Here is a 25,218-nt window from a genome sequence, read left to right on the forward strand (position 1 = left end):
CCGCAAGCCTACTCCTTTAGCGCGATTTATTTATTTATTTATTTTTGAGACAGGGCCTTGTTCAGTAACCCAACCTGGCCTTAGGCTGGTAATCCTCTGGCCTTTATTCCTGAGTGCTGGATCACAGACATAAGCCACCATGTCTCTTCAAAGTAAAAACATGCTGATACTAAGGGAAAGTATAGAAAGTGTATTTATAGGCTCAGAGAATAAGGATTATGATAAAAGGTCAGCTAAGACAAAAAACTTCTGGGTGTGGGAGAGATTAACACTGAGGTTCTTCTTTAAAAGTTTGAAAAAGCAAAAACAAAAAACTAAGTGGACTCCTACCTTGGTGTGTTTGCTCACCCAATTTGGGTTGTAGCACACCCTTTCTGCCATAGGAAATTTCCTTGCCAGATTGCTTTGAATTTGTTTCTGTTTCTTTGTGCTACATCAAAATATTTATTTTTGACACATAGTAAACAAATGCTCTAGCATTAAACTACACTCCCTAAGTCTCTTCATTAGATTAAAAAAACAAAACAAAACTAAATCAATAGCAACAGAAATCCTTCAAAAACTTTGGAGCCTATAATTGTACCCACAATTGGTAGCTGTCTGGCTTAAACTGGCTGACAAGAGAATTGACCTTCAGTATGTGAGCCTAAGCAGGGTTTATAATGAGTTATACACAGAAGAAAAACTTATTACCTCTATAGCGTCTGGATGTCTCATTTCTAGGAAAATCCAGTCAAGAAAATTTCCTCAATGTAGAGAAAGAATATATATATATATATATATATATATATATATATATATTTTTTTTTTTCCCCCTACAAGTTAAAAATAGCAGCAGTACCTGAGGACTACTGAGCAGATGGAGGCGTGGTACAGGATGTACAACTACAGACTAGCCACAGCTTACGTGCTCTCCAAGCACACCGTGCGGCTAACCTGTTACTGATGCTTTCCTGTATCTTACCTGCTCCCATTGAGAAGACCTGATCCTGGACACTAAGTAGAGAACACAAGAGACAGAAACCCAAACAGGAGAAGTACGAAAAATACCAGAACAGTGATTAATGAAGGTTGAAGGAAGACAGAGGGCAGATAAACATGACTGCTACTTAAGAATACAAAATACGGGGGCTTATCGACGGGAAGGGGAATAACATTTGAAATGTAAGTAAAGAAATGTATCTAATAAAAATTTTTAAAAAAAGAATACAAAATACATAGGACTTAGTAACAGGTTTAATTTAAGCAGAAAAGGGCAATAACAGCTTTGGTGGTTTGCATATGCTTGGCCCAAGGAGTGGCACTATTTGGAGGTGTGGCCTTGTTGGAGGAAGTGTGTCATTGTGGGTGTGGGCTTTAAGACCTTTGTCCTAGCTGCCTGGAAGCCAGTCTTCTCCTGTTTGCCTTCAGAACAAGATATAGAACTCTTAGCTCCTCCTGAGCCTGCCTGGGTGCTGTCATGTTCCCACTTTGATGATAATGGACTGAACCTCTGAACCTGTCAGCCCCAATTAAATGCTGTCCTTATAAGAGCTGCTTTGGTCATGGTGTCTATTTATAGCAGTTAATCTCTAACTAAGACAAAAGTCAAGAATTTTACAGTAGAGAAATTAACAGAGTTTAGGGTAAAAGCAAAGATGTGCATAGCAAAGAGGGTTGAGGAGTTACACACAGAGAAAATTTTAGCTGCAATGAATATATCTCACCTACATCCAGAATTTAAATAATCCAGGTACTTTTATGTCATTATAGAAATAGTATTATTTTAAATTAGAGATGTAAGAGAAAATATATATAAGTCTTTTAAAAGATTTGGTATCCCTGAGGGTTCAAACCTACCCTGCAACTACTACGTACAAGTGCCTTTGTCAAATCCAAGACTCCAAGAAATCACTGTTGATACAGCTGCAGGTCTAAGCAGAAGGGCCCTTCACGAGGTCCACAGAATGAGCCCAGCTATCTCTACCTTGTATGAGGAGAAGAAACAGTCAGCCATCCCTGATGGCTGTGTGGGTCCGGCTTTGTGGAACACGCATGCAGGCCTAAGGTTATGCTTTTCACTTTCCATGCCTTCTGACAATCTTCGACTCCTAAAAGGATTGCCACACATGTTGCTTCTGTCATTTTTACATTATGTGTTGTTTCTTCCTGGCCTCCTAATGATTGAAGAACTTCCTAGTATTCCATCCCATTAGATACTTTGAGCAATTTGATTATCCCTATATCTTTCCTCACCAAAATTTACCATTTTGTTTCCTATTTAAAACTTCCAACATCCTTTATAGCAATCTTATTTCCCAAATTCTCTCCTTTACTAAGTTTACTGAAATTTTGGGGGCCTAGGAAAGAAAAAAAAAAAAAAACCAACCCTAAACCAATGAATCAGAGACAGATGTCTCCAACAGCCTGAGGATTTTACAGCAGATTACTCCACAACTTTAAAAGACTGGTACTTTTACTGCTGCTTAAACTTCCAGATCATAAAAATGGAAACAAGCAAAGCAATTTATAAAGAAAAAAAATCTTTTAAAAAGCACACACATTCTCACTGGAGTACCAGTCAGGAATAAGACCTTTTATCAAATAACACCAACAAGAGTGCGCTCAGTGAGGCTGGCTGCGTAACTCATCAGTAAGCTGCTTTCTGAAGAAAATGGCTGCACTGCTCAGTCAGGAGGGAGCAGAGAAGCCTGGTCCTACAGAAACCTCTCCTTGCAGATCTCTAGTTTATTCTTTATATTAACTGGCCATAACTCTTCCCTCCTATTCTTTTTTCTCTTTTCTTCCATTCTTATTAATGTATGTAATATAATTTCATTGCTTTTCTTCAGCTTAAAGCAACCTTACATTCCTAAAAAAATATCAGTTTCCCAATATACGGATTTTGTCCGACAAACTCTTTGAGATGATGTCTTACTCAGGCGTGATCTGGTTGTAACTGTTCTTTCATAGCTACACAGGCAGTACAGAGACCAAGCTGGCCTTAAGAACAAGTCTAACTGTGTCCTGTTTCCACACAGGCAGCCTGGAGACTGTATGGCCTTAAGAACAAGTATAACTGTATCTTGGCTCCTCTCCTTCGACTTTCTTTCTTTCCACTGCTATCATTCCATTCTCTTTTAGCTTCTCCTTCAAGAGAAAATGCAGTGTTTCTGTTCAGCTAGCCCTCCTTCTCATGGCTCCTCCTGTCAGCCTCTTGTCAAAACTGCTGGGCTGCCCTAGCCTCAGGACACTCGGAAGCCAATGAGGCTGCCTTGGAAGCAAGTGCTCCCACATAGCTGCTGCTCCAGTTGGAAAGGGAAGATACAAAGAGAAAATGAAAAGTTTCTTTACTGGCAAACTGGTAATTGCCCCTTCACAGGTGGATGTTTTGTCTCTCACTATTTTTGCTATTTTCTCTTTGACTTTGGTTTTCACATTTACATTATAAACTACCTAAACGTGCTTTTCTTTCAATGTTACTCTGCTTAAAGCTTAAAAAAAAAAAAAAAAAAAAACAAACTTCTTGATGTGTGTTTTAAAAGATGGCTTATCTATGACAAGTAGTTTGAGTCATTATTACTGTTGGAAGAAGTGATTCTTCAAGGGAGTCCCAGTGTCCCTGTATAATCTTACTGGTTGTACCAAGAATGGAAAATCCCAACTGCTGTTTCTCTAGCACCTGTTCTCGGGATCATCGTTATAGCCTGCAACCACAGAGACACACTCAGTGCTTGGGATATTTCAAAGTTAGGATTCATTCCTAACTTACGGAGCACTTTGGGCTTCACCTAAACACAGATGTTTTATCAGCAGGGCCTTGCCCCTCACCCACGCACACTTACTTGGTTATAAAGCCCTCTTTCTGCTCCTCTAATGGTGAGCGTGCAGTGGAAGCTCTGCCCACCACTGTATCCCCTTTCTAAGAATCAGCAAATGGCTCACAATGCTGAGCTCATCTCTCCACCTCATTTATACCCTGAATTGTCTAGGATGTCTCTTATAGTTTGCACTCATTTTTTTAATGTTGATGCACAGTACCAAACCTTACCAAATGAGTTCCAAACCAGACTACGTTCAGTGTTTAAGATCTTTAAAACTTGTTTTTCCCCTTCTCTCCACTATGATCTAGACACACATGAAATGTTTCTTTTTCAAATAGTCATTCTATCAGTATTTTTAAATAAACAAAAAAGATGACACTTCATTAAACTTCTGAAAACCTATCATCACATTATTAAATGAAATATGTCGGCATTGTCTGAAGTCATGAAGAAAGATATAAAAAGAAACACCTAAAACCTAATTTAGCTTGAGATGTGGCTCAGTCGGCGAAGTGCATGCTTGGCATACATGAAGCCGTAACTTTGGTGTCCAGTACGTCAAAGACCAGGCATAGTAGTCACACCGCTAATACAGCACTCAGGAGGGAGACAGAGGCAGAAAGAGCCAAAGTCCAGGGTCATCCTGAACTACACAGTGAGCAGAGGCTAGCCTGGCCTCCGTGAGACCTTGAGTTAAAAACAAAATTCTAATTACTATTCTCTGCTAGTTCTCTATTTATCAGCATTATCTAGAAAGATACCATAATTTATGACCTAATGCTTTAAAAAAGTTAAAAGATAAAATAGCATTTTTTCCTCCCTTGTATTTTTTTCTCCCTAAGAAACTTAATCGCTAGGAAGACTACAGCATCTAAATCATGAAAACTATAAAAAATTTAGTTTTGAAAGTATGAATAAGATACATACCGTGAAAAATACGGAAGTCAATGTACGGGTGGGAACCTCTTCTTTCTGTCTCAAATCCTGCTCGGCTCCTCACTCGGACATCTCCTGGGCAGAATCAGGAATAGTGTAAGGTTAGAAAGTCCCACACACCAGCAGGGCCATGTGGGATCCTGCTCCTCCAGTGCAGTCCAGCCCAGGGAAGCCAGTGAGGGAGGGGAAGGGTCATACAGTGACATACAAAAGAGAGTGAGTGCTACAAGGAAACCCATGACTGTTAAAAGATAAAAGCAAACAAATGAATGGAAAGGTTAAGAAATAATTGATTTGGAGGATGTAATAAAATTTCAGTATTGAGTTGTAAGGCTGGGTTAGGAAGCTTAAAAATAATATTCCTTAATAATTATCTATATTTTAAAAATCATTTTATTACTCTGATGTGGCTGAAACAGTAACCATAAAAAGCCAGTGGGAAGTGAAATCTGTTTCCCAGAGGAAAGAGCCACTGTGAGAAGCAGGCATTTACCAGTGTCTGCTCTGCCTGGGCTGCCTGCACAGAGACAGGAAACACGTAATAATCTTATAATGCAGTAAAGTCACTTTGTACGACGTTTGGTAATCTCTGCTCTCACCCGAGGTTTTAGCAAGTTCTTAGTCTTTTGTCTCTATCTGTTTGATGTTGTTCTTACACGATTCTCAGGTGATCTAGCACTCCTCAGTTACCAAGGGCTCTGCATTACTGGCATTGCTGAATTCTGTAACCAACGTGAGTAAGAAGAGTCCCAGCTCCCATTCTCTGGATGCAGAAATTGGGTTCTGGTAGATTAAATTGCATTTCCATGTCTGTGTTGCTGCAGGTGACAAGACAGTCCTTAAACCCACGGGTTCCTTTCTGTTAAAGCTGTTGTACCATCCAAGTTCATAACAGCAAGGAGAGCCTCCTCAGAGTCTCACAGCCCCTTCCTGTCCTCCTGAAACTCTGACCTTCTTGGAGGATCTCCTTGTTCTGTGTCCTTAAGGAAGGCTCTCTCATGTACTGTGACGCGATCTTTATCTACCAAGGTCTCTTTTGCATGGTTACTCCTCATTGTTACAAAGGTCAGCTGAACACGTTAGACCCAGGACATACCAGTGCACAAAGTTTACCTTCCCAGATACAAACAAAACAAACTCACAACTCCTTTCTACAGAAGAGGGTCAGAAGCTATAAAGTAAGTTAAGAGGAATGGGGAATGGAGGGGTAGGATGGGGCAGTGTCATCATGGGAAGCCTCACTGAAGAGGTGTCTAAACAGGGACCTGGTGAGCTGGTGAGCTGTATGGCTATCAGGAGAAATTCCATGCATCAGGAAGAGCAAGCATGAACACCAAGCCAGCAACACACCTAGCATGTTCACACACAAGTAAAAAGGCCAGTATGGCAGGGGTTCTGGGAAAGGGAATTTGGGAAAGTGGCATCAAGAAGGCATCAGGGCTGGATCACACTGGACCCTGGTACCTAATGTGCCAGATCTGGCTGTTACTCTAAGTCTGAAAGGCATCAGAGTATTCGGAGTTAAGATGACTTTATTATGTATTAAAAAAAAGTTTACCTGGGTTGTGTCAACCACAATTCACAAAGACCAAGTAAAGAACTAGTGCAAGATACAAGGATTGGGTGATAATGTGATCAGGATGGTGAGATGCTAGTCTTTAAGGTACCCACAAACAAGACTTGCCAATGAACTAGAGTACACAGGACTCAAGAATTACTGCATTTTGCAAGAACTGAGCTTTACCTATTGAGATGGCAAGACTACAGATATGGCAAACAGATCTTCTCAGGCCTATTCAAAGTGTGAAGTATCCGTACCCACCAAAACATACCCACAGAAATACAGTAAGTATGTCTGCAGCTTTGTTTCAAGAGATGGGGAGAGGAAATGCAGAACAAACACCTACTGTACTAGAACAGAACGGAAGTGGGTAAGACTCACAAGACACAGAGTCCACCAAAGAGGAAGGAATAAGAACAAAATCAGAACCACAGGAAGCAACGGAGGTAGATAAACTGTAAGGGCTGGCTCAGTTCTCAGAGCTGAAGGAACAAGTCTAACCACGAAGAGAAAAGTTAGGAGCAAATATGCCTACTGAGATCTAACTGCATGTTTAACAGTATGAAGTAAAGAGCAAGGGATGAGTCTGAATGAAGAGATAATGCCAACAAAGTCAGGAAGAAGGAACCCACATGCGTACATAGCTAGTTATACTGACTTGTGGAATTAGGAAACATATAAGGGGCTTAAGTTCTCTTAGTAAGCTACCTGAGCACAGAGTGAGGACTACCATGATCATGTATTCTTGGACTCCTCATTGTAGGCATAATGCTTTTGTGCACCGTGTAAAGGTTGTCCTTGTTATTCTTTCTTTCTTTCTTTTTTTTTTTTTTTTTTGTAGGTCAAATGGTGAGTTTATTCCTTTGTTTCTATCACTTGTGTTACTGTAAATCCTAAAATAACAAAGTAAATGATGAAGTGAATAATAATATAAATTTAAAAGACAGTATGGCGGCCAGAAAATAGAATATTTGATATTAAACTGTTGAAGGTATATTTTGTTCTTAAGTGAACGTATACATCAGTAGGAGGTATCAGAGAGGCAAAGGATTTGAAAGTAGCATTTACAGAACAGGTAGACACAGGAGGTCTGTCTCAGTCATGCAAAGGTTGAAATGAGTAAGAGTATTGCTGAAGGGGTAATTAGTGAGATAGTGCCATAGTGACTGTGGGAATATGGTCACCCACATTTCAAGATTCACGGTCCTGCTTTTCTGAGGAATGAATGAACTCCTTAGGTCACACGTATTCAAGCAACATAGGTCCAGGTCTGATGCTTCCAGTTTTGTGTAGATTTTACATGGGATTAAATACCTCCCCAAAACTATGCAATTAAAATTTATTTTAATATAATTTATCTTCTCTATAAATGACAGGGATACATGTGCCACAATGCATGTGGGGAAGCCAGAAAATAACATGTGGGCGTTTGTTCTCTCCTTCCACAGTATGGGTCCTTCAGACCAAATCAGTTTATTGTTTGCCAGCAAGTTACTTTTCCTTTTGAGTTGTTTACTGGAGCGGATAGTTTTATTTGAAAGAAATTAATTCATCAAATCAATTTTTTGTTCTAGGGAACAAAATTTTAGTTCAAAAATTTGGACTTTGAGTCATGACTTCACTTTCAGAAAATGTGAGAGTCAGATAAGTATTATCTGTGTTTCTTTTCCAATTTTTAACTTCTGGATACACATGTTAGCACACTGTTAAAACCAAGACATTTATAAAAAATTGGATATGCACTATTAGGACATGGAATTCATGAGTACCACTGAATTATAATCTCTGAGCATTAATGCTTCTCACCAGTGTGGTCTTTTTCTCCTTTACACTGGCTTATTTCCATTCCATTCCATTCTTTTTTTTTTCTTTTTTTCTTTTTTTCGGAGCTGAGGACTGAACCCAGGGCCTTGCGCTTACGAGGCAAGCGCTCTACCACTGAGCTAAATCCCCAACCCCACACTGGCTTATTCCCGTCCTACTCTCTCATTATCTCTGTCCTTGTTGATTTTAGCATTCTAAACCATCTGCCCTGCTCTGTGCTTTCTAACAGTCACTAAGGAGTGGAATTCTGGTGAGGCGGTAGAGTAGACTATGAATGTTACACTTTATCAAGATTACCTTTCACATTTTACAAAATATTATGGTAGGATAGTCAAAATGATGAATAGATTGTGGTTTTTATACTCATGTAAAATTTCTATTGAATTTATCCTCTCTATACTGAAAATCTATTTAGTTACAAAAGTAGACTCCATGTCTATCTTAGGGTTTGCTTACATTTCCACAGCACTGTTCATCTTTGAAAGAAATCAGGACAGAAGCTCAAACAGGGCAGACACCTAAAACATGCAGGACATAATGTAGAGGCCAATGAGGGTACTGCTCCTTGGCTTGTTCATCATGGCTTGCTCAGCCTGCTTTCCTATAGAGCCCAGGACTATCAGTCTAGGGATGGCCCCCACCTATGGGCCGGGCCCTCCCTATTGATCTCTAATTGAGAAAATGCCTTGCTGCTGGATCTCATGGAGGCTTTTCTTAACTGAGGCTACCTCTTTACTGATCACTCTAGCTTATGTCAAGTTGATTTAAAACCACCAGTATACTGTGATTCAAATCTAATAGTGTTTCCCTCTTCTAGCCACCTTTGTCTCTTGCTTGACTTTAAAGCACCACACTGTCCATTCTTTTTTTTTTTTTTTAACTTGAGTATTTCTTATTTACATTTCGAGTGTTATTCCCTTTCCCGGTTTACGGGCAAACATCCCCCTAACTCCTCTCCCTCCCCTTCTTTATGGGTGTTCCCCTCCCCACCCTCCCCCCACTGCCGCCCTCCCCCCAACAATCACGTTCACTGGGGGTTCAGTCTTAGCAGGACCCAGGGCTTCCCCTTCCACTGGTGCTCTTACTAGGATATTCATTGCTACCTATGAGGTCAGAGTCCAGGGTCAGTCCATGTATAGTCTTTAGGTAGAGCTTAGTCCCTGGAAGCTCTGGTTGCTTGGCACTGTTGTACATATGGGGTCTCGAGCCCCTTCAAGCTCTTCCAGTTCTTTCTCTGATTCCTTCAACGGGGGTCCCGTTCTCAGTTTAGTGGTTTGCTGCTGGCATTCGCCTCTGCATTTGCTGTATTCTGGCTGTGTCTCTCAGGAGAGATCTACATCCGGCTCCTGTCTGCCTGCACTTCTTTGCTTCATCCATCTTGTCTAATTGGGTGGCTGTATATGTATGGGCCACATGTGGGGCAGGCTCTGAATGGGTGTTCCTTCAGTCTCTGTTTTAATCTTTGCCTCTCTATTCCCTGCCAAGGGTATTCTTGTTCCCCTTTTAAAGAAGGAGTGAAGCATTCACATTTTGATCATCCGTCTTGAGTTTCATTTGTTCTAGGCATCTAGGATAATTCAAGCATTTGGGCTAATAGCCACTTATCAATGAGTGCATACCATCTGTTTTTTTCTGTGATTGGGTTACCTCACTCAGGATGATATTTTCCAGTTCCAACCATTTGCCTATGAATTTCATAAAGTCATTGTTTTTGATAGCTGAGTAATATTCCATTGTGTAGATGTACCACATTTTCTGTATCCATTCCTCTGTTGAAGGGCATCTGGGTTCTTTCCAGCTTCTGGCTATTATAAATAAGGCTGCTATGAACATAGTGGAGCACGTGTCTTTTTTATATGTTGGGGCATCTTTTGGGTATATGCCCAAGAGAGGTATAGCTGGATCCTCAGGCAGTTCAATGTCCAATTTTCTGAGGAACCTCCAGACTGATTTCCAGAATGGTTGTACCAGTCTGTAATCCCACCAACAATGGAGGAGTGTTCCTCTTTCTCCGCATCCTCGCCAGCATCTGCTGTCACCTGAGTTTTTGATCTTAGCCATTCTCACTGGTGTGAGGTGAAATCTCAGGGTTGTTTTGATTTGCATTTCCCTTATGACTAAAGATGTTGAACATTTCTTTAGGTGTTTCTCAGCCATTCGGCATTCCTCAGCTGTGAATTCTTTGTTTAGCTCTGAACCCCATTTTTTAATAGGGTTATTTGTCTCCCTGCGGTCTAACTTCTTGAGTTCTTTGTATATTTTGGATATAAGCCGTCTATCTGTTGTAGGATTGGTAAAGATCTTTTCCCAATCTGTTGGTTGCCGTTTTGTTCTAACCACAGTGTCCTTTGCCTTACAGAAGCTTTGCAGTTTTATGAGATCCCATTTGTCGATTCTTGATCTTAGAGCATAAACCATTGGTGTTTTGTTCAGGAATTTTTTCCAGTGCCCATGTGAATCCTTGTTATTCAAATGCTGATTTCTCTGCCCTCGTATCTGGCACGGCACTGTAATGCTTATATCAAGAATCTCCTGTGCCCGAGTTTTTGTAAACAATTTAAACCATTTATTCTCTGCCTTGTCAATAAATGCTGATCACGCAGTGGTTGGGCAGAAGCTTCTACCAACCAGGGGGAGGGGAAAGCGAGGGAGAATCAGAGCAACACAAGGAGGCGAGGACTCAAGAAGACACCATGAGAAAAAAAACACCAAAGAGCCAGATCAATAATATACAGGTACCATTGGATGGGGCTGGGTGGTAACCAGATTAGCAGAGAAGATTAAGGTAGATCATTTAACTGCTCAGCTATTAAGGTATAGATTGAAATAAATCCTGGTTTCTCTATGTGGTTACTGGGGACTACCAAAGGTAAAGGAATACAACTGCTGGATTAATTTTATTACTTATATTTATATTAAAAATAATTCATTTTACATACTATGTTGGTATGCACTTCTTTAATAGCAGTTGGCTGGCCTTTAGCATCATTAGAAACCTATTTTCCATAAAGAATGTTCTAAAACAGTTAAAAGCTGTACCCTAAAAGTACTGCCCTATTAAACAGACCTTTAATCTGTCTTAACTCTAAAATGTCTCTCTTTATTTATCACACTCAATATTAGTTTTTAGATGTTAAAGTTCAATTTCTGTTTCAAAAAGTGATGAAAAGGCTACATAAGCAAAACATCTCATCTCAGATAATACAACAGCAAAACTAACTGGTACTGATATAAAGTTGTGCTTACCTAGCATACGAATATATAACGCAGTCTGATCAGAACTGTCATAGGAAATAGCTCCACGTCTCTGAAAAAAAAAAGGTGTATATTTTAGTACATGATAATGAAACGTGATCTAAAATTTAATTCAGTAAACATGCTTGTATTATTACATATAATTAGCAACATGTTGTAGCAAAAAATGTTGAATACACAAAATGCTCCTGCTCTGGAAATCTCTAGCTATGAGACAGACAGATACAGCACAGCTAAGAACTCCTAAGAAATGGGCACAGGAGTGAAAGGTTTGAGATGGACACACAAGCTGATCTCTGGTGGGTGTGGGATGCTGAGGATGGAACCCAGAGCCTGTGGCATGCTAGACAAGCACTCGACCATTAGAAGTTGTTTTCTAAAACAATCACAAGAGTTACTCAAAGGAAGGAGAGGGCAAAGGTCAATCTGTTGGTGTTTCAAGTGCATCTTCCCCAAGCCCCAGGCCCTTATGTATTAGAGGCGTGAATATTCCAGGTCCCACTCACAAGTCCTCCAGTGTTCCTCAATGCACTGGAAGTGAGTCCCAAACCCATGTTCTGGGGACCACGGCCTCTTGATGATCTTACCCTACCACACCCTTCACCACTAGGATGTAGTCACGCTGTCCTCCTAACTTTACCACCATACCTAATGCCTGCCTTCACAGTTACTGTTCCCCTGCCTGTGCCAAAAACTGCCATCCCTGTTTCTACCTCTTAGGCCGCAATGAAACAACGTTAGGCATTTCCTGATTACTAGATAAAGCTGTAACCATCTGAAAATCACACTTTCCTGCAGTGCCTCCAGGCTACTGCCTTTAAAGCAACACATTTTATTAACTGTGTATAAACAAACGAACAAACATAAACAACACAAAACAAAACAAAACACAAGCCAGGCATGGCAGCACACACCTTTCATCCCGGCACTTGGAAATCAGAGGCCACTCAGCCTCCTTGTAGCACTTGGCTAGTATTATCCTATTTGCTTTGTATTAAAATAGAAGTTCCACAGGAGCTAGAACTTTATCTGTGTCATTCACCACCGTGTTGACGACTCTGAAATATGACCTATCACTTAGTAAGCTCTAAATAAATACTTTGTTAACAAACGCACTTGTTGCAAATAAAATGTCTGAACTAAGGAATAAATGAAGTTACTGTCAGAATTGTACAAGTGAAATACACTTCAAAATCTGGATGATAAAAGTGACTAAACCTCTGATTAGTATTTAAGTTCTGCACCAGCAAATGCCTAAATCCTTGCTGGCTACTCCAGACCCAGACCAACTCCCAACACTCAGAACAGCACTAGTACATCAATAGAGAAGCCTGTGAAACGGCTCAGTAGGTAAAGTGCTTACTGCCAGGACTGATGGCCCAAGTTCAAGCCCTTAGAATCACAGGTAGGAAGAGAGGACTGATTCCTTAAGGCACTGTCTGACCTCCACAGGCATGCGGTGGCATGGTGAATGCACACCCACACTTGACTACAGTAAAACTGTTTGTTTGAGACAGGGTCCTACTATGAAATGATGGCTGGCTTATATGTAGAACTTGATGTGTAAACTGGCTGGCCTCAAACTCACCAAGATCTGCCTGCCTCTTGAATGCTAGGATTAAAGGTGTGTGCTACCATGCCTGGCTGGGTTTTATTTGTTTTTGTTGTTCTTTTTTTTGTTTGTTTTTTTAGCAATTAATAAAATTAATTTCTTTAAAAAGCAGTAGTCGTCATCGGAACTGGTGCCACAATGTACCAATCTGTACAGTGATGTGACACCATAAAGACCTGAGGAGACAACTGAGTGGGGGTTTCTGGGATAAAACTATTTAATAAATAAATAAATAAATAAAGAAAGAAAGAAAGAAAGAAAGAAAGAAAGAAAGAAAGAGAGAAAGAGAGAAAGAAGGAAAGAAGGAAAGAAGGAAAGAAGGGAAGAAGGGAAGAAAAGAGGAAGGGTTCACAATCTCATCAACAAAAATTAGCACACTGAAGCTATGTGATCAAAGTTCTACTCATAAGATTAATGATCTTCTACCCCACAAAACTCTGGCTGAGATTTACAGGCACGTAACATAACATATATGGATCTATAAATCTCCAGGGGGGTAAGAACATCAACTTAAAAAATAATTATGAAAAAAGTTTACTTTAAGAAATTGCATGGAATTGATATGCAACCCAGTGTGTGTGTGTGTGTGTGTGTGTGTGTGTGTGTGTGTGTGTGTGTGTGTGTGTAGACTGGGGGTCAACCGCCAGTACCTACACCTCAGGCACCGTCCACCTTGTTTTATGAAATAGTCTCTCACTAGGCCTAGAACTCACCAAGTAGGCTACACTGACTGGCCAGAGAACCCTCAGGGCTGAAATTTCAAGCAGGCATCAACACGCCTGAGGACTGAATGCAAGTCCTCGATGCTCGCACAAGCATTTTACCACTCCAGTTCCAAGTAATATTCTTAATGCTTACTTATCATCTAAGAAAAAAAAATAGACTGAAACCTTGTATGACTTAATCCTTTAAAAGGATCATGAAATGTAGAACAATCTTTCAACCAAAACTAAACTGTTTCAATACTCTTGTCCCCAAGGATATCAAAGGATAGAAGCAATGAAGATTTTTAATGCGGAACTTTGCGTCTTTTAAATTTTATAGTGTGTATAGTTATTATATTTCACAAAGTAAATAAAAAGTACAAATTGTCTAAAAAAATCTGCAAAGAAAGTATGATCTCACATAGCAAGGAACTAATTCATAAGGAATACATCCCAGGCCCCACAGCAACAGTGGGTAGAACTGCTGCTGTCTCAGAGTGAGCTGGTCGCTCCGGACTGAAAAGCCACTGCTCTCACCCCGTGGTAAAGATGCATCTTCACTATCAAATATTTGTTAAAATCTGGGCAAAAAGGTAAAATTTAATGTAGCTTAATTAAGTATATTTTGATAATTACTTAATAAAATATTCAATTTGTTTTGTTAAAGTACTTAATATAACTGGCCTAAGAAATAACCTGAATCCCAAGATACCTACCAAATAAATCCAAATGAAATTACATTAAAAAAAAAATCAACTTTGAAAATAAGTATCTGAACCCACCAATACATACAAGTCACACATCAACTTCCTTATAACTTACATTTAATGAGTATCACCAAGTTCTCTCTCTAAGCAATTTAGTTAATTTAAAGTAACTCATGTTGAAAAATGTATTACATTATGAATTAGAATACAGATTTATTCCACTTAAGAGTATCACCTTAAAAAATGTGCTTTATACACCAAGACACAAGCTTAACAAACATTTCTTGAAAGATCATAAATTTTAAGGCCACATACTGGTAGACTTTTATTTTTAATAAAAATAGAAAAACAACTTTTATGAAAACCCAGAGTCTACATCGGTCCTGATGTCCTCTGGGCTGCTGTCCACATTCCCATTACACTTCTCTAGAGAATAGAAATAACCAAGGCTTCTACTCGTGACTCTTCTAATTTAGCCATCCTGGGAACAGCTTGTAAAGCAACCTAGTATAGGTCAAAACATGGGCGAGGCCGAGCTAATCAGCAACCAGCGGGCACAGCATAAACAAGTTAAACCGTAGGCTCGCAAGAACCATGGCTGTTCAGGACCGTGCGCTCTGGAATAGGTTGAGTCATTCTTCCATAAAGACTTCACTGCAGGTAAGTAACAGAAGGTAGACATTGTCCCCAATATTAGTTAACACATAACTTTTAAAGACAGGCATGGTAAGAGTAACAATAGATATTGCTCTAGATGTCGTCGTACAAAATCTTACGTAACCTACCCAAGAACTCTGTAAAGTAGTCTCTCTTCCCACTTTGTACACTGGTAAACAGAGTTAATACATTCAAACACAGGGGTCTAAGTAAAGGTTCTGGAAACAACATACATAAAAATTATACCATTCATGAAACAGATAGAACATGGCCAAAATGCCAAAACTATTTTTCCCAATGTATATAACAAAACAAGCTTTGTAGAATACATGTCTCTTAATATGTAATAAAAGACAAGCTTTTGGCTGCCTAAAACACTGAGTTGTTGTGAACAATTAAGCAGCAGGCTTACTGTGTTGCTTGAAGGGGAACGATAACTTTATAGGCACTTTCTGTTGCTTAGCAAACAAACAAAGGCAGTCTTGTGAGTCTTAATTAATAATTGCTTTCCTAATAGAGAAACAAAAGGAGCTGATGGTAAATGAAAGATATAACTGTTTCTGTGAAAGTATAGAAAATAATTTCAAACATGTCAACTTTTAAGTGTCGTCGGCTTTAGGCTCAGGTCTAGGCTGCAAGTTGGCTGGCTCCCACACTACAAGCATTTCTCAACTGAACTGAACTTCAAAACAACAGCTCCTAATTGTATTTTTGTGAATGTGTTTTAGCTACAGTCCAAGAAAAAGAAAAGGGGACATACAGCAGGATGGGTTTTGTTTTATAAAGCTTGTCATTGTTTAAAATACCCTCAATAGTTGCACTTCACGCATAGAAACATCAGTCAACCCCTTTTCTCTGAAAGGAAATATTTAAAGCACAAATACTCAAAAGTCTGGCTTGTTTAATTCTATAAAATCTTCAAAGTCAAACTCCTTTAAAGGAAGGGCATTGGGAAAGCCTCTTTGCTTCTAAAGAATGGTATCATGAAGAGCCCACAAGCGCAAACATGTTAGGTAAAGAGACAAATAAAAGCCAAAAACCCGAACCCCACAAAATGCAACTTTAAGCCTTTTCACTGATAGAACTAAGGGCTCCTTGAAATCAGAAAGATTAAAATCAACATAAATAGAATAGATATTTCATCCTAATCAAGTAGTCAAATTAATGATTAGTGTCACAATGCTGAGAGCAGAGATACTCTACCTTAGAGGTTATCCACTTGATCAGAACCAAAGCCAGACACCAGATCAATGTGATTCCCATTGGATCAGTCAAAAGCACACCACATACTCTCTCCTTAAGGAGTCCAGTGAATAACAGCCGCCCAAGGCAGAAGACAGGGACACTGACTGCCTTGAACCTCAAGCAGCTGCCTCAGACAGTGATCACCTGACTCCTCTGGGAATGCACGGCCTGTCTAGCCTTTCTGCCCAGCACATGCTTAATGCCACAACCCCACCACTTGGATAGAGCAGAGGAAATTGTACTGGAAGACAGACAGGAAAAACCTACCTGGTCCAATAATCTTATAAAAGGTCTCAGGCTAGCCCAAACATGTCTATAATCTTTGTTCTACAGAGTATTTTAAAGTAATTTTTAAAAATGTTTGGCAAGGCTAAAAATTTCCTCATTCTTTTCATGGAGGCCAGTTCTGCAGGCATAATACTCCAAAATATTAGAACATTTTGCACTTTACCCCTGAGTATTGAATTTCTTCAAACCTTTGCTTTCTTCCAATATCGGTTATTTTATGACAACAGCTGTAAACATGATCTGTGCCATTGAACCTTACTAACAAGGTCATGTATTCTCACATAATAAAAGATACCTGTCCTCAAGTCCAAAGACAGTCTAGTTCTGTAATATTCAGGGTGCATATCTTACTCTTGTGACTGCGAGTGAGCTGTCCAGAACAAAGCTTATCTCTCTTCATCCATCTTCGCCACTTGCCAGAGCATCCAGCAAGTTACTTTTGATGAAGAGCCTCTCGTAAACTCTTAGTCAAGAATTCAGCAAATACTTATTAAGCTTCTGTTAAGTAGCAGGCTCCATGTTAGTGACAATGTTTAAAATCACAGTGATTGAAAATATGGCTCCTGCCCTCCAGACAATTATAATCCATATTAACCAAATGGCTGCAAACAAACACAAAACTGCTAGAGACAAAAAAAAAAAAAAAAAAAAAAAAAAAAAAGAAAGAAAGAAAGAAAGAAAGAAAGAAAAAGGGAAAAAGAAAAAGAAAACCCAAAACTGAGTAACTCTAGTGCAAAGAGATGGGTCAGGATGGGGGCACAGGCCAGCCCATGCAGAACTGTTGGGAGTCTTGTGCTAAAGCATTTAACACTTCAGCCAGGATAGTTCAGAGGGGTTAGGGGCTGGCCAGGCAGTTGGAACATCATTGCCGAGGCTCTAGGAAGAGCTGATGACAGCTGGACGGACAGAAATAAACACTCAGGAGATAACAGACTGTCATAGACTTCAGTACACAAGGAGACAAGATCACCTACATGCTCTACCTTACAAATGATAGTTAACATACTTGAACAGAGTTCAAATAGTAATTAATGTAATTTTTGTTATCCATTCATTCCTCAGTACAAGAGGCTTATTTGGCTTAGAGATAGGGGGGAAGGGAGAGGGAGAAGGGGAGAGGGGAAGAAGGAGGAGGGGGAGGGGAAAACAAGAGGGAGGGGGAGGGGAAAAGAGAGGGGAGGGGGAGGAAGGTGGAGGTAAGGAGAGGGAGAAGGGGAGAGGGGAAGAAGGAGGAGGGGAGGGGAGAGGAGGGGGAGAAGGATGAGGGTGAGAATGAGAATATATGTAGGTCAGGGGATATCACTCAAGTGTCCAGGTATGTGTTCTCTTCTAACCTGCAAGAGTGAGATTAAACTCAGGACATTAGAGGTCTTCACACAACCGCCTCAATACACAGAGTCATCTCATTAGTATTTAAAAGAACTTAATTCCATACCAATCAAAAGTAAAATACCCATGAATGCACATGTTGAAATTATGGTTTTCTTAAACTGAAATTATTCATAACACAGAACCATAAACTTCACACATCTTGCTATAGCAAGGCACAATAACAAGATGTAATGCAGATTCTTACCTTAAGTTGTGCAAGGATTGTCATGAAACTAGGTTTGACTCTTGGGCTCTCTGATGTTCTATGCCAATAAGGCTCAACCATCAAGATCAAAGGACAGAGGTGCAGCAGAGAGCATCTTGGTATTCTGCTACGCACGCAGAGCCAGGCACCTCTATGATGCCCAGGAGTTCTCTCTTAGCACTGTCACACTTCTTGCCAATCAGCTGCTAATATGGCTCATTTAAAGAAGCCAAGTCTAAAATCCTTATTTTTCACACACTATTTAATGTTTAAAGTTTCTTTGTTTATGGTAAACACATGAATTTGCATTTTCTTTCAAACTAAAAGAGAAGGGCTGACAGGAGAAGAGAAAGAATCAGGATTCAGAAACACTATAAAAAAGAGTAAGAAAGGTAAGGTCAAAGTTCTCTTATTTAAATGAACTTGTTGGGATTATGCTCCAACATAATAACAAGGACATATGCTCCACTATGTTCATAGCAGCCTTATTTATAATAGGCAGAAGCTGGAAAGAACCCAGATGACCTTCAACGGAGGAATGGATACAGAAAATGTGGTACATTTATACAATGGAATATTACTCAGCTATTAAAAAGAATGACTTTATGAAATTCTTAGGCAAATGGATGGAACTAGAAAAAAATCATCCTGAGTGAGGTATCCCAATTACAAAAGAACACATATGGTATGTACTCACTGATAAGTGGATATTACTAGCCCAAAAGCTCGGTTTACTCAAGATACAATTCACAGACCACATGAAGCTCAAGAAGAAGGACGACCAAAGTGTGGATGCTTCAGACCTTCTTTGAAGGGGAAATAGAAATATTCCCAGGAGGATATATGGGAACAAAGTGTGGAGCAGAGACTGAAGGAAAGGCCATCTGGGGATCATCCCATATACAGCCACTAAAGCCAGACAATATTGCAAATACCAAGAAGTGCAAGCTGGGCGAGGATGTGGAGAAAGAGGAACACTCCTCCATTGTTGGTGGGATTGCATACTGGTACAACCATTCTGGAAATCAGTCTGGAGGATCCTCAGAAAATTGGACATTGAACTGCCTGAGGATCCAGCTATACCTCTCTTGGGCATATACCCAAAAGATGCCCCAACATATAAAAAAGACACGTGCTCCACTATGTTCATTGCAGCCTTATTTATAATAGCCAGAAGCTGGAAAGAACCCAGATGCCCTTCAACAGAGGAATGGATACAGAAAATGTGGTACATCTACACAATGGAATATTACTCAGTTATCAAAAACGACTTTATGAAATTCGTAGACAAATGGTTGGAACTGGAAAATATCATCCTGAGTGAGCTAACCCAATCACAGAAAGACATACATGGTATGCACTCATTGATAAGTGGCTATTAGCCCAAATGCTTGAATTATTCTAGATGCCTAGAACAAATGAAACTCAAGACGGATGATCAAAATGTGAATGCTTCACTCCTTCTTTAAAAGGGGAACAAGAATACCCTTGGCAGGGAATAGAGAGGCAAAGATTAAAACAGAGACTGAAGGAACACCCATTCAGAGCCTGCCCCACATGTGGCCCATACATATACAGCCACCCAATTAGACAAGATGGATGAAGCAAAGAAGTGCAGACCAACAGGAGCCGGATGTAGATCGCTCCTGAGAGACACAGCCAGAATACAGCAAATACAGAGGCGAATGCCAGCAGCAAACCACTGAACTGAGAATAGGACCCCCATTGAAGGAATCAGAGAAAGAACTGGAAGAGCTTGAAGGGGCTCGAGACCCCATATGTACAACAATGCCAAGCAACCAGAGCTTCCAGGGACTAAGCCACTACCTAAAGACTATACATGGACTGACCCTGGACTCTGACCTCATAGGTAGCAATGAATATCCTAGTAAGATCACCAGTGGAAGGGGAAGACTTGGTCCTGCTAAGACTGAACCCCCAGTGAACTAGACTGGTGGGGGGAGGGCGGCAATGGGGGGAGGGTTGGGAGGGGAACACCCATAAGGAAGGGGAGGGGGGAGGGGGATGTTTGCCCGGATACCGGGAAAGGGAATAACACTCGAAATGTATATAAGAAATACTCAAGTTAATAAAAAAAAAAATGTAAAAAAAAAAAAAAGAAATACTCAAGTTAATAAAAAAAAATAAAAAAATAAAAAAATAAAAAAAGAAGTGCAAGCTGACAGGAGCCTGATATAATTGTCTCCTGAGAGGCTCTGCCCGAGTCTGACAAATACAGCAGTGGATGCTTGCAGCCAACCATTGAACTGAAAACTGGGTCCCCAACAGAGAGTTAGAGAAAGTTCTGAAGGAGCTGAAGTGGTTTGCAACCCCATAAGAAGAACAACAATATCAACCCATCAGACTCTCCAGAGCTCCCAGGGACTAAACCACCAGCCCAAGAGTACACTGGGATGGACCTCTGGCTCCAGCAGCATATGTAGCAGAGGATGGCCTGGTCAGTCATCAGTGGAAGGAGAGGCTCTTGGACCTGTCAAGGCTCGATGCCCCAGTGTAAGGGAATGTCAGGGCGAGGAGGTGGGAGGGAGTTGGTGTGTGTTGGGGGGGGACAGAAAAAAGTAAAAGAAAGACACTTGTGTCACATCTTATGAACTAAAGAACAATTTAATGTTACTATGAGTAAAAAAAAAATAGTTATCATTTTCAAAAAAAAAAAGTCTGACAAGTGTCAACAACAACAACAAAAACAAAAAACTCTATATGACAGCAGTCTTATTCCTCATCCCTCATCCCAGACAACAGCTAGCCATATATAGCAGCGCATGCTTCTAATCCTAGTAATCAGGAGCATAAAGGGTCACTTAAGTCCAGGCTAGCCTATAGGACACCAGATTCTGCATGAAACAACCACACAATTCTGAGCATGGGACATGTAGGTGCCTTTTTGGCATGCACATGGGTTTTATACCACCATAACAAAATCCAACTCATGGTGGGTTATCAGTGCTTTGCCCTAACCAGGATGGCTCCAACCTGATTCTTAATCTCAAACCTACATCCAGAAGGACAGTCCGCACTGTAGTAGTCAGGTGGTAAAAGTCTCTGCCGTGAAACAGGACCAGGAACTGGGCTTTCATTTTTAACACAGGCTAAGACTTTGGCTCTCTACAATGACCCGCTCCTCCAGCACCCACTTCTTATATGTCTACTGTGTGTCTGACATTGTGAATGCAGAGACATTCAAGATACAATCCTCTCTATCAGAGAATTGCCTATGAGACTAGAATATTGAATTTACAACTAAAATCACAAGGTCTTCATTGCTGACAACATCTTTACAATTTGAAAATTTTGCCCAAATCTGAGTTCTGGGTAAAATATCCTAAACTATCTCAATGCCAGGAACCTAACGGCTTTCTAACCTTTTATTATTTTGAGACACACTTTGAGACATGTTACCAAGATATGTTAATACTAAAATACCTTCACAATAAGACCAAAAATCAAGTCTTGTCAAGTCAGTTCCTGTTTTACTAATGCCAGATACATTCTTTCACTGTAACTTTCCTAAGCCATGTCAAATCCTTAGTGACAGTAGCAGTGTAACAAAAAATTGGTTGACAACTGCAAAAAAAATCAGGGCATTGAAACACAGCTAAATTTTCAAAAACAATCTTAGATTATAAGCAGAAAGTGTGACTCTTTTAAAAATTGTTCTAGGGTTTATATGATTTAGTATCTGAAAAACTCAGTTACAAGCAGACCTTATTCTTTTATGAGTATGATAAATAAAAACCAAAGTATGACTTTGATCACTGTTTCCTAGAAGCGTAATCCAAGAGCAGAATTTATCCAAGAGCTCCCTGCCACCCTGGGACACCTGTCAATCTTGGCAATAGGCTTTAGCTATCCTACAGAGACTCTGCATGTCCCTCTCTTGACCAAACAGGCTAACTTCATCTGCATTGACATCAGTGCCTATAATTTTGGAACCTTACAGACAAAAATAGCTTATCACAGGGTTCTTTATATAAATGTGGTGTAGCGTCTTTAAAAAATGACAACTAAATTTATGACAGAAAACTATGGACACTATTAGAGTGAAACTCGAACTGCTTTGCCACTTCGCAGCCCATAACAATAACAAGTAAATAAAAGCGGGGTTTTGTTGTTGTTTTTTGTTTTGTCTCTTTGATAAAAGCCACAAGTTAACATTTTTCAATGGTATGAATTTCACAAACTAAAAAATGTTTGGACTGGTGAGATAGTGCAGTGGGAAAATGGAACCATGCAAGCCTGATGCACACATGAAGACAGAAGGGGAGACCAAACCCCAGAATCGTCCTCTAACCTCTGCATCTGTTCCATGACACATGTGCCCCCACACAGGTACTTGCCGTGGTCTAAGGAACCCCAGCATGAATGTATTTCCATTGCCATTTCACAGCTATGCTTTTGCTACTGAGCAGTGTCTCAATTCTTAAGACCATCAGGGATGTGTGTTTTCTGATGGTCAAGACCTGCTGTTCTACATACGTTTACAACTTTACATCAAAATGCAAATGAATGTTCAAACATTTTAAATTCAGCATACTAAATAAGTAATATGCAATTCTTTTCTGATTCCCATTGCTGCACACAAGCATGAAGCAAGACAAGCAGGTTCAAGGACATGGAGTACTTCCTCTTGGGGAGTATGCACTTGCCCAGAAAGCACTCTTCCTAACAGGGACGCAGGACCCGCACTGCTCTCATTTTAGGGATACAGGACCCACACTGCTCTCATTTTTGTTTTTATGGATGCCATCAGGGACTGTACAGCCTTAGTGAAATTCAGGTGCACTAGTAACTGGCATTCTCTTGGTCTAATGTGCTAACAGCCTGAGGCTTACAACATGCCCTGTGTGTGGTCCCTTTCGGTCCACACTCCACAGTTGTGAGATTTAAACCACTATTCTTATCCTTTTCAAGATTATGGTGGCAACTTCTGACTTTTCAATAATTTTGAAATTATTATAAGCATGAGTCAAAGAAAAAAACCTATTGGCTATCTTGGTGTCATGGGACAATATTCTGCTGAACTGAACACTTAGCTACTTGTGAAGAATCAGGATGATTTTACTCTTTTCATATGAGGAGGAATCACACGCTCATTTCCATGGAATATTGGGTTACAATGTGTCAAACTGTATAGGAGAATGACCTAATGGTCTTAAGTGACTGGAGAAGCTCCCACATTACAAATGCTCACACATTGCTGCTGTTGTCCTGTAGAGGCTTAGCTTTTTATTTCACAGCTTTGTAACTTTTCATTTAATCAGAAGTTTATAATTACATTTATTTGTGCTTATTCATTGTATATGTATGAGCCCTCTTATTTGTTTTTAAAGAGGGAGCTGGCCTTGAAGTCCTAGGCTCAAATCCTCAGTTTTCCATGTAGGTCAAACTATAGGAAGTTACTCTACTGGTTCAAATCTCAAGGTTTTAATTTTCCACAAAACAAACAAATAAACAACAACAACAACAACAAAACCACCTAGCATATTTAAATTCCAGGATACACCAAGAGTTTGCTACCCATGCAAGTCAAGGCACTACAGTTATCAAAATAAGCTTCAGGTACCAGGTTCAATTTAGTAACCAGAAACTCCTCTACATCTCACCCCATGAGAGACTTCTTTCAATGACACCTCCCTAGTTGTTGATTAAGAATAAACTAACACTGCACCCTTAGTGTGAGGAAGAAAACACTGTGGGAAAGTACTGCTGCCTGCTCCAAACTAATCAAAGCACAGAGAGATCTGAAAGTGCACCTGAGGCACTTTAATCCGCACTTCACTTTACTGTGAAGGAGCAGGGAAGAAGGGGAAGAAGGAGGGCTGAGGATAGAAGAGATCTTCAGCTCTTCACTGTGATGGGCCTTGAAGACTCAGAGAGTACACATGTGAGTATCATCATCACAAGCAGATGCAAGATGCCTTCAGTAGGACACATGTGATATCAGTATGACACATGTGATGTCAGTATGACAGTGTGCTGTCAGTATGACAGTGTGCTGTCAGTATGACACATGCGATGTCAGTATGACACATGCAATGTCAGTATGACACATGCGATGTCAGTATGACATATGCAATGTCAGTATGACACATGTGATGTCAGTATGACACATGTGATGTCAGTATGACATATGTGATGTCAGTATAACATATGCAATGTCAGTATGACAGATGTGATGTCAGTATGACAGATGCCATGTCAGTATAACATATGCAAGGTCAGTATAACATATGCAATGTCAGTATGACAGATGCGATGTCTGTATGACAGATGCCATGTCAGTATAACATATGCAAGGTCAGTATGACAGATCCAATGTCAGTATGACACATGTGATGTCAGTATGACATATGTGATGTCGGTATAACATGCAATGTCAATATGACAGATGCGATGTCAATGACACATGTGATGTCAGTATGACAGATTCAATTTCAATATGACACATGTGATGTCAGTATAACATGTGATGTCAGTATGACAGTGTGATATCAGTATGACATGTGATATCAATATGAGAGATGTGATATCAGTATGAAAGATGTGATGTCAGTATGAAACGTGATGTAAGTATGACAGATACAATGTCAATATGACAGTGTGATATCAGTATGACAGATGTGATGTGTAACCCAAGATTTTGCATACTGAATAAAGACACCAGGATAATGTGGCACTGTCAATATTTCAGGTAAAAAGATCAAGAAAGGGGTTGGGGATTTAGCTCAGTGGTAGAGCGCTTGTCTAGCAAGCGCAAGGTCCTGGGTTTGGTCCCCAGCTCCGAAAAAAAGAAAAGAAAAAAAAAAAAAGATCAAGAAAAAGAAGGTGGGATAGACTTAGTATATTTAACAATCTGAAAAATGCTGCCTGAAACCGTAAGATGAAAGTACTACTACTAATATATCCACAAATAGTTAAAAGAAAAAGATCCACAATATCAATGTGTTGGCAAGAGATGGCTTGAACACAAATGTTCATAACTATTTCATTCATCACAATCAAGACTGGTGACAACTTGGCCATCCATCA

General features: G+C 40.0%; 1 protein-coding gene across 7 annotated transcripts in view; it reads right to left on the bottom strand.

Annotated features, from left to right (window-relative positions):
- Window positions 1–25,218, bottom strand: part of Pde7a (phosphodiesterase 7A) — a 91,403-nt gene that overhangs the window by 29,024 nt on the left and 37,161 nt on the right. For 3 of the 7 annotated variants that reach the window (XR_005500379.2, NM_031080.1, XM_039103228.2), the window contains exons 2-3: window positions 11,371–11,431; window positions 4,731–4,814 (exon numbers count right to left, since the gene is read on the bottom strand). Coding sequence is in view for 4 of the 7 variants with exons in the window: in NM_031080.1 (NP_112342.1) it covers window positions 4,731–4,814; window positions 11,371–11,431 (145 nt within the window). In the remaining 3 variants the exon portion in view is untranslated. Of the gene's footprint in view, window positions 1–1,966; window positions 4,679–4,730; window positions 4,815–7,008; window positions 7,194–11,370; window positions 11,432–16,262; window positions 17,239–25,218 lie in introns of those variants that run through there. The other 4 variants (XM_006232188.5, XM_008760880.4, XM_039103227.2 and 1 more) reach the window with 4 other exon arrangements.

This window comes from Rattus norvegicus, chromosome 2 (assembly GCF_036323735.1).
Source record: "Rattus norvegicus strain BN/NHsdMcwi chromosome 2, GRCr8, whole genome shotgun sequence".
NCBI classification, from domain to species: domain Eukaryota; kingdom Metazoa; phylum Chordata; class Mammalia; order Rodentia; family Muridae; genus Rattus; species Rattus norvegicus.